General features: G+C 43.3%; 1 protein-coding gene across 1 annotated transcript in view; it reads left to right on the top strand.

The window, feature by feature from the left end:
- Positions 1 to 10,000, top strand: part of LOC123519804 (epithelial splicing regulatory protein 1-like) — a 105,385-nt gene that overhangs the window by 20,210 nt on the left and 75,175 nt on the right. The window contains exon 3 of the mRNA XM_045281322.1: positions 7,991 to 8,207. Coding sequence (XP_045137257.1) covers positions 7,991 to 8,207 — 217 coding nt within the window. The remainder of the gene's footprint in view (positions 1 to 7,990; positions 8,208 to 10,000) is intronic.

Genomic DNA, 10,000 nt, shown 5'->3' on the forward strand with positions numbered 1-10,000 from the left:
CCCTCTTTGGTTCCTTCTTGGCTTCCTCTTGTTCCTTCGGTTTCCTCTTCGATCCCTCTTTTTCTTCCCCTTCCCTTCCTTGGTGTTTCTCTTGGTTGCCTCATTTCGTTCTTGTCCTCCTCTCTCCGTCTTCTGTCTCCAGTGGGTGTCCCTTGGTGGTGTCCTGGTGTCGCGGCACTTACTGGTAGGCTCCTCACGCCCTCACTGCAGAGCGTCGACCCCCTCAAGGTCACGCCGCGGCTCCAGCAGGCTCCCTATGGAGACAGTGTGTGGTGTGTGGTGGCCGCAGTGACGCCCGCCTCACTATCCCAGCTCGCCCTGACTGATTTGCCGTGTGGTCTGCTGCCTTCGTTAGGAAACTTAATTTGCGTACAGTCTCTCTCTCTCTCTCTCTCTCTCTCTCTCTCTCTCTCTCTCTCTCTCTCTCTCTCTCTCTCTCTCTCTCTCTCTCTCTCTCTCTCTCTCTCTCTCTCTCTCTCTCTCTCTCTCTCTCTCTCTCTCTCTCTCTCGGTTGATGTTTTCACTGTGTCTCTTTATCCATGTACATTTTTCTATATTTATTTTTTTATTTTCACGGTTTGATTACAGTGTGTCTTTATTAATTGATATTTAACTGGCATCTTATAGTCTTCTATTTGTCTATCCACATGCAACATTATATCCCTAACTGACGTTTTTTTACTGTCTGTTTATCCACTTAGGAGTATCTATTGGTACCTTTCTGGCGTTTTCACAAGTACTTAAGGATTGAGAGGGAAGACATTTTGAAGTCATTTCATCATGTGTGAGTCAGAAGGTGCCGTGACATTCATCTGTCTAGCTAATGAGAAACCTCCCTCTCGACTGTTGTGCTGGAGAGGGATGGACTGTTTGTTTATCCTTCCTAATATCTGAACGAAACTTTTCTTAAATAAAAACACAAACGAGAGACTTTTACTTCTACAAGTGGTGGCCTTCAAGAGTACACAGTTGTGTATTACATGCATAAAATATTGATGACAGTGAACCACACACACACACACACACACACACACACACACACACACACACACACACACACACACACACACACACACACACACACACACACACACACACACACAGAGAGAGAGAGAGAGAGAGAGAGAGAGAGAGAGAGTTGGATTGGAAGTCTACACATTCGGTATCTGAGCCGCTCTCCACCAAGCACCGGGTCCTCACCTTTACTGTTAAGTGTATTTAATTATTGGGGTGTTGCCTCTGTGCACGGCGGAGATAAAGACGAGGTGAGGCAGGGCAAGGAAGAGAAGGGGAAAAGGAGAAGGTGAAAAGCAGAAGAGAAAAAGATAAAGATGGAGCCAGGGATGGTGGTGTAAGTCAGAATAGTGAAGGAATGGTGGTGTAATGGTGATGAGCAGTGTAGAGGTGATGGAGGAGAGGCTTACCTACGATAAAGGGTCACATAGAGGAAGGTTGACAAGGTAATGGAAGCTTCAACACAGTAATACTTACGATCTTTGCCCAAACAGCCACATGGCTTAGGCTTAAACTCATTCCACATACGATGCTCCTCCTCGCCACGCTGCTACGCCCGTCATTCCTCCACGCCCACGCCCACGCCTACACCTCCTCAATCCTTCATCTCTCACTCATCCTTTCTTACTCCTACTCTTACTGGCTCCTCTCACTCGCTGCACGTCTTTTCATGTCACAGTGCGCGCCTTCACTCACACCCACTTCTTATCACGCAGTGTTATTTTCATACGGTATTAATAACTCTCTCCTGGCGGTGAAAGGGGACAGGGACGGGAGGGAGGGAGGTTAGGTAGCAAGGAGGGAGGAGAAGGAAGAAAGGAAGAGAGGGAGAGGTATAGCTGAAGAGAAGATACTTGTCACGTGTCTTTGTTTGTGAAGCGATCAGTGTGAGGTGACGAAACGGAGGAGGAGGAGGAGGAGGAGGAGGAGGAGGAGGAGGAGGAGGAGGAGGAGGAGGAGAAGGAGAAGGAGGAGGAGAAGGAGAAGGGGTGGAGGGAGAGGTGTTGAGGGGGAGGAGGGTCAGATAGCAAAGTAAGGAAGATGAAGGAAGAAAGGAAGTACTAAAGAGATATTTGTCACCTGTGTGAAGTGATCAGTGTGAGGTGATGGAAGGAAGGAGGAGGAGGGAGGGAGGGAGGGAGGTTAGATAGCAAGGTGAGGAAGGGAAGGGAAGAAAAGAAGAGACAGGTATCTCAAGCACGTGTTTGTATGAGGTGACAAAGCAGGGAGAAGAGGAAGAGGAGGAGGAGGTAAGGTGGAAGGGAAGAAGGGTGGAGGGTGGGGGGGGAAGAGGAGGTAAGGTGGAAGGGAAGAAGGGTGGAGGGTGAGGGGGGGTTGTCTATTCATACAGTAGTGAGGAGTAGCAGTGCTTTGGCTCACCTCACAGTTTGGTCATGATAACTCTGGCTTACTGAGGGATTACTGTTGATAAGATAGCGCGGCGGGGAAGCGGTGCGATAAGTTGCTGCGAGGCAACGTGTGACTCAAGGGTCCGTATTGAGAAACGCTCTGCTCTCTCAACACGACTATTTTTCAAGGCTCCAGGGATGAATAGTGGGTTTTCAAGAGTGCTTTTCCAGTTAGTAAAGTAGAAAATTTGCCAGTCACCCTCTAGAACCATAAAACCACATTAAAAACTAGTGTAAATTTAAATAAACTCTTTGAAATAGTGGAGGTGGAGCGGAGAAGTGCTGGAGAATACGAGCCAAGGTGCAGCAGATGTGAAGGAACTGGCTGACTGAGGTGGCGCTTGGGTCTGCATGTAACGCTATGTATTGTAATAAGGTTTTCTTTAGTACCGCGTAGAAAAGTGACGAATAAGTAAATAGAGCGCTTATTATAGATCATAGGAATATATATTCATTTTACCTCTTTGTATTGCGTATGGAAAAAAAATAATAGTGGATGAAGAAATTACGAAAGAAAATACTTCTTATAGATTAATGAAATATAGATTTAGATTCTGTCTTTGTATTGAGTATACAAATATTTATTAGCGGGTGAATGAAGTCACTAAAATTAAAGGAATGTTTATTTATTCCATTTGTTCATTGATATACATGTATTCTATTTCAGTGTCTAGTGAGGTTAGCTATTAGAGATTTTAGGTATAAACCATCACCTATATTACAGAGAGAGAGAGAGAGAGAGAGAGAGAGAGAGAGAGAGAGAGAGAGAGAATCATAAGTGCACTCCCATGTATCCTCGTTTCGCATTTTATCTATTTTCATTCTGCTTTGTTTAAATTACTTTCTTCTCCCCCTGTGTTCTCTCCTCTCCTCCCCTCCTCCCTTCTCCCTTCTCCCTTTTACTCGCACCTAACCATACCTCCCCTAATATCCACACTCTCCCACTTGACTTACATCATGATAGCCACACCTGTATCAATTATTTCGGCCACAGGTGTGTCGGCTTCTCTCTCTCTCTCTCTCTCTCTCTCTCTCTCTCTCTCTCTCTCTCTCTCTCTCTCTCTCTCTCTCTCTCTCTCTCTCTCTCTCTCTCTCTCTCTCTCTCTCTCTCTCTCTGTGTGTGTGTGTGTGTGTGTGCTATTTTTTGAGGTGATGGTATATTCAGGTGACACAGGGTAGCAGGTGCGTGTGTGGGGTGGCAGGGGGAGGGAGGAGTGTAGAGGTGGCAGGATGGCAGATGAGTGGTGGGGGGAAGAGGGAGTGTTCAGTTGAATGGGCTGGGGACGGGGAGGTGGGGACGGTGTTCAGGTGTGCAAGGAAAGCGTCTGTCACGATTCACTAGAGAAAAGCAAGTTAATGAGGAGCGATGGATGTTTTTACACACATGCATTTATTATTTTTTTTCCTGTGCAACGAAAACATTTAATCCCTTCAGTACTGGGACACATTATTGCCATGAGTTTTGGGTGTGATAAGACAATTTTATTTCCATTAGGAAGAGTCTATGGAGATCAAAAGATTAATGGCTACAGTCTTCACTATTTTTATTTCTGAAGCTGTATAAAATCGCCAGATAGTCAACAGAATGAATGTGATAAATGTGTAATGGTACTGAAGGGGGTTAAGAAAACCTAATATGATGAATGTTATAGGGAGAAGGAACAGGTACAGTTACAGTTAAAGTAGTACACGCCGGTAAGCAGAGGGATGTTTGTACAGTGTTACACAGATGTTACACTAATGTTGGATTGTGAAATCTCCAATGGTTTTGCTTCTAAGGCCCATATTTAGTAACACCTTCTCCTCTCGATATGACAATTTTCCAAGGGTACAGTGACAACTAACCGGATTTTCAAGACAATTTCTCCTTTTAATAAACTAGAAATCTAGGCTATTTATCACCAGAACCATAAAAATACTCCTAAAAAACCCGAGTATCTTCAGCTGGAGTCCTTGGAAAGCAGTGATGGTGGGAGAGCAAAGCGTTTCAGAATACGGGTCTAAATGCGATGGTCACTCGATTTAGGGATTCCTTTCTCCTGTGCTATTTGTCGTGCAGGTTTTTGTGGAGATCGCAGGAAGGTGTCGTGTCCAGCAATCGTTCTCTAGCAGTGGTGGTGGATGACTGTTCTCTTTCTCTTTCTCTTTTGGTGAACACTTCCTTTAATACCTATAACATATCAGATACTCTTTCTATGGTGGACTTATGGAAATATCTCTGCACTCTGAAAAAAAACAAATTGACGTTAGTTCTTCCTCTCTTTTTTCTCCTGTCTCCTTGCAAACATTTCTTTTACAGTGCCAATAAGACTAGTGAAAGCTAACCATTTTTTAAAATTGTGTATATTAGAGGACACTGGCGTAGGACAATAAAGAGAAAGAAATGAATAAATACTCAGGCGCCAGAACAATAAAAAAGGTTAACCTCTTCAGTGCTATGACGTGTTTTCATATTCATACTATATAGCAAATTTATACATCTTCAGAAACTTATGTGGGTAATGAAATAATGAAGACTAGCAATTAATCTTCTGACCTCTATTAAACGTCCCTAATGTAAATGAAATTATCAATTCATACCCAAAACTCGTGGTAAGCATGTGTCTCAGTAGTACTGAAGGGATTAAGAATACGAGATTTGTAAGATTGAGAATGAACGCTTGATAATGTAAAGGAGTGTTTTGTGTAACTATAGCTGTACCCTGACTGTAGTACCTGTAGAGCACATCTTACTCAAGTACAATGTTTTCTGTGAGGCTTATAATGCCTTGTAATTCCTGATACTGAAAAACTTACATAGGGAGAAGGACGATCTTATAAACTGGCTAACGTTTTGCGAGATGTGAAAACAACAGTTGTAGTGAAAGGAAGAAAGGGAAGACGGAAGTAAGGTTGCCGTGGGAAGAAAGGAAGAGAATAACTATTTCTATGGGTGTTACGATGAAGGAGGAGGGAGGGAGGGAGGGAGGGAAGGAGTAGGGTAAACTGAACACCTGTCTTTCGCTCTCTCTCTCTCTCTCTCTCCCTTTCTCCTCTCTCCACCTCCCGTCTACCTGGCTGTATAGGAGGATTATGAGGGCTCTTTGTGTGTGTGTGTGTGTGTGTGTGTGTGTGTGTGTGCATGTGTGTGTGTGTGTGTGTGTGTGCGCGTGCGTGTGTGTGTGTGTCTGTGTGTGGGGCTGACTGGTTTCTCTCTGTGTCCATCCATCTATCTATCTGTGCACATGTCCGTCTTTCTGCTTGTCCCTTCGGTATTAACTCCCTTACGCTGTTCACTTTCCTTCAGTATTAGGTCTGTTGATCGGCGTGGCGAGAGTCTTGAGGGCTGGTGTTTAGTGAGGAGGCCGCCAGTGGGTCAGAGGCCGTGGATTACAGGGCAAATGGTAGACCTAATGGAAAACAGACACCTATATGCTATTGTCCTTGACTGTATCATAGACTACCATCACCACCATCACCATTATCATTACATGTCACCACCACTACCAGTATCCTCACCAAACACGCGGTAGTGAGGGCGGCAGCTTAGCCCCTTGAGTACGTAACATGGCGCGTTTCCATATTCATTTTGCTTACTATTTGGTGGTTTTATACAGCTTCAGAAACTTATGTCGGGAGATTACATTAGTGAAGACTGAGGCCACTAATCCTCTGACCTCCATGGACTTTTCCTAATGTCAATAAAATGGTCCAATCGTACACAAATCTCAAAGTAAAAATGTGTCCAGTATTGAAGGGATTATCAATAAGTTTCTTTATTTGACTTTCATTTAGCAATGGTCTCAAGGATGCGTTGGTACACTACACAAATACTGTACGTACGTACGTACATAAGGAAGACTGCAAGACGCCGTCAGGCCCACACGTTGTAGTTCCATTATGAAACGTGCCTCTCTTGTCACGAACCATTCTCATTCGTTGATTTGTCTGAGCTTATTATGAAATTTCCTTCTGGCTGATTACCGAGTCCATTCCATTCTTATATCACTACTTTCAAATTGGTTTCCTCCTATCTCTATTTTTATCTCTAATTCACGCTACCGGGATTGAAGGCGTTATTTTTGCATTATTCTGTCCTGATTACTAACCATGAGGATCTTGTTTATGTCGCCTCGTGTATTCCTCGCGCCATTTACAGACTTCCATCAGATCTCTTAATCTACAACACTTTGGCTCGTAAATTCAACAGCTTCGTAATTTCATAAGGAATATTACTCTTTTTGTATTTTCGTCGTTTTCATTTGTATTGACTCTTAATAGACCTTCCTACGCCCGTCCAGTGCCAAATGTAACTTTAACTTCTTCAGTACCATGTCGTGTTTTCGTATTCTAGTTACTATTTAGCAATTCTATACAGCTTCAGAAACTTATGTGAGGATTAAAATAGTAAAGACTCTGGTCGTTAATCTTTTGACTTCCATAGGCTCTTCCTAATGCAAATAAAATCGTTTAATCATACTAAAAAAATCATGGTAAAAATTAGTCTCAATATTGAAAGGGTTAATATTAGTGTGGGATCTCAACTTTTACTGCAGCTTGTCTTGTATTTTTGAAGTAACGAATAAACGAGCAGGAGAACAGTCCCAGGTGGTCTTTGCATGCTCCATCAGCGTGTGTCGTAACTCGAGACACAACTGCTACTTGTCTTTGTAGTGCTGTGTGTCATAAAAAGTAATTAAACTTGATAGCAGTACATTAGAGGTTTGCCGCTAGCTGTTTTCAGACTGTTTACCACGAAATGTCTCCCATGTACTCCTTCCTTCCTTCCTTCCTTCCTTCCTTCCTTCCCTCCCCCATCTCCTTCCCTCCCGCTCTCTCTCTCTCTCCTTTCCTTCTTCCTGCCTTCCTTCCTTCCTTTCCCACCCAACTCCCTCCCTCCCTCCCTTCCTCCTTCTTTCCTTCTTTCCTTCCTTCCTTCCTTCCTTCTTTCCTTCCTTCTCCCTCCCTCCCTCCCTCCCTCCCTCCCTCCCTCCCTCCCTCCCTCCTTCCTTCTTTCCTCACTTCCTTCCTTCCTTACCTCCCTCACGTAACTCCTTCCTTCTCTTTCTCCCTCTCTCCCTCTCTCTTTCCCTCCCTCCTTCTTTCGTGAGTGACGCGTTCAGTGACTGGTGATTATTCTACTTCCGGGAGAGAGAGAGAGAGAGAGAGAGAGAGAGAGAGAGAGAGAGAGAGAGAGAGAGAGAAGCTGCAAGTCTGTGCGGCGTCGTGTGTCACTAAAACAGCAGAAATGTCTCTTGGTTATGCACGCGGCGTAAGAACATACACTCCTTCGCTGCTTCTTTTGCAAAACTGACAGGAAAGAGAAATAAGATGCAAGTTAATTGTTTTTTTTATTTATTTATCTTGATAGAGATAAAAGAGTAAATGACGTAGTTTGATATGCAGTGAATTTTTATTTGCTAGTTTGATGGACTTATATACGTAATTATCGCTGCCTTTTGTCTTTCCTGCTGTAACACTGACTCAGTTAACACTTCTACTTAATTGATACACTTGTTTAGTTAGTTATTTAGTTAGTTATTTAATTGATGTGTCATATAAAGTCCTTCTCATCTTTCCTTGTGCAGTTTGACGCCATCCTGAGCAAGATCGCTGAGAGCAACACGTCCCGTGTCGCCTTGGTGACGGACGGCCAGCTTCACCTGCGCCAGGTGCTGCACCCCAAGGCGCTCTCCAGGAACTTCACCTTGCCAGACTACTACAACTCTTTCTACGACCTGCGGAAGGAGTTCAAGTCCTTCTACCACTCGGAAGACATGGCGAGCATCCCGGATATGCTGAGCTGTATCCTTTTGTACTAATGTTGCTGGTTCTGGTGGTGGTGGTGCTGCAGGTGGGACGGAAAGGTTTGTTAGTTGGCTAAGTTAGTCCAGTGTTGACATGTATGCATAGTTTGTTGTTGTTGTTGTTGTTCGTTGTTGTTGTTATTCTGATTAATATTCTCTTTTAGTTTCTTTATCGTTATCATTTACTGCTAACTCGAGAACTTCAGTCTGTCTCTGTTTTCCTCCTTCTTTTAATTTAAATTGTTTCAAAGAGAGGTTTCAAAACACTTCTCAAATGTTAGATAATCCTTTTTGACTATGCTCTGTAACGATTGGCTCTTTTGACGGGGACTTTTACTTTATACAAGTACATATATAACTTGTTGTTGCTCATGATTAGAAATAGTCTTAAACAAAATACTACCGCTACTGCTGCTGCTACTACTACTACTACTACTACTACTACTACTACTACTACTACTACTACTACTACTACTACTACTACTCCTTCTCCTTCTCCTTCTCCTTCTCCTCCTCCTCTTCCTCCTCCTCCTCCTCCTCCTCCTCCTCCTCCTCCTTCTCCTCCTCCTCCTCCTCCTCCTCCTCCTCCTCCTCCTCCTCCTCCTCCTCCTCCTCCTCCTCCTCCTCCTCCTCCTCCTCCTCCTCCTACTTCTACTTCTACTTCTACTTCTACTACTACTACTACTACTACTACTACTACTACTACTACTACTACTACCACCACCACCACTAACACTGCCACTACTACTACTACTACTACTACTGCTACTGCTACTACTACTACTTCTACTTCTACTACTACTACTACTACTACTACTACTACTACTACTACTACTGCTGCTGCTGTTATTTACCTTCATTGGTATTCATTTCTATGGCGTTTGGGTAAATTCATGAGACCTGGGGATCTTTACCGTTGTGTGTAGCAAGTGTTGTGATGGACGCAGCATTGTGTGTGTGTGTGTGTGTGTGTGTGTCGTGGTCTGCGGTAAGGGAGGCAAAGTTACGAGTATGTGCCGCCGAGTACCGTATGCTCGATGGATTAGATCTGTGCAAATGGTCATATTTCAGAGGGTGACACTCCCTCATCCCTTCACTGAACCTGTACCTGTCATCTTTCCTGCTTGTGTTACCTCGGGACTCTTACAAACGAATCGCATAATAGATTTACTCAATTTATTTCATTTCTAGCCTCAATCTTTCATTTATTTGTATTATTTCGTCATTTCTACTGCTTTTATCACTTTTTTGTTTCCCCTATTCTTCTCACTTACTGATGAATCTCATAGTTTGTTTCATTTCTAGCCTTAGTCTTTTAGTTATTTGTATTATTTCGTCATTTCTACTGTTTTTCTTTTCACTTTCTTGTATTGTCTACGGTCTTAAACTTTCAACGTTCTTAAAAATTCCTTCTAATTCGCGTTTTGCTGTTATTCTGGGCTTGAATAGTTCACGTGTTTGCATTATTTAGGGTGATCGTACCTCTTGATCTGCTGTATTTATCACATCTGCTTCCCCCTTTTTGCCTGACTTCGGGACTTGTACTTGAAACCCATCTGAAAATCACTCCTCTTAAACGTCTTGCTTTATTTGTGGACCCCATTTTTAAGTGCTTTGTATCATTTTGTCACTTACCTGCTTCCTAATGCTCCCAAAAAAGTGAACCTAATCTACAGTTTCCCTCTATTTCCACCTGATGTAACTGTTTCCAACTGTGAGTGTAAAGGAGGGATGTTGTGAGGGATTCAGTTGTTTTTGTTCACAACTTAGGTTTATTGTTGTGATAAAGTG

This window comes from Portunus trituberculatus, chromosome 46 (genome assembly GCF_017591435.1).
Source record: "Portunus trituberculatus isolate SZX2019 chromosome 46, ASM1759143v1, whole genome shotgun sequence".
Lineage (NCBI taxonomy): Eukaryota > Metazoa > Arthropoda > Malacostraca > Decapoda > Portunidae > Portunus > Portunus trituberculatus.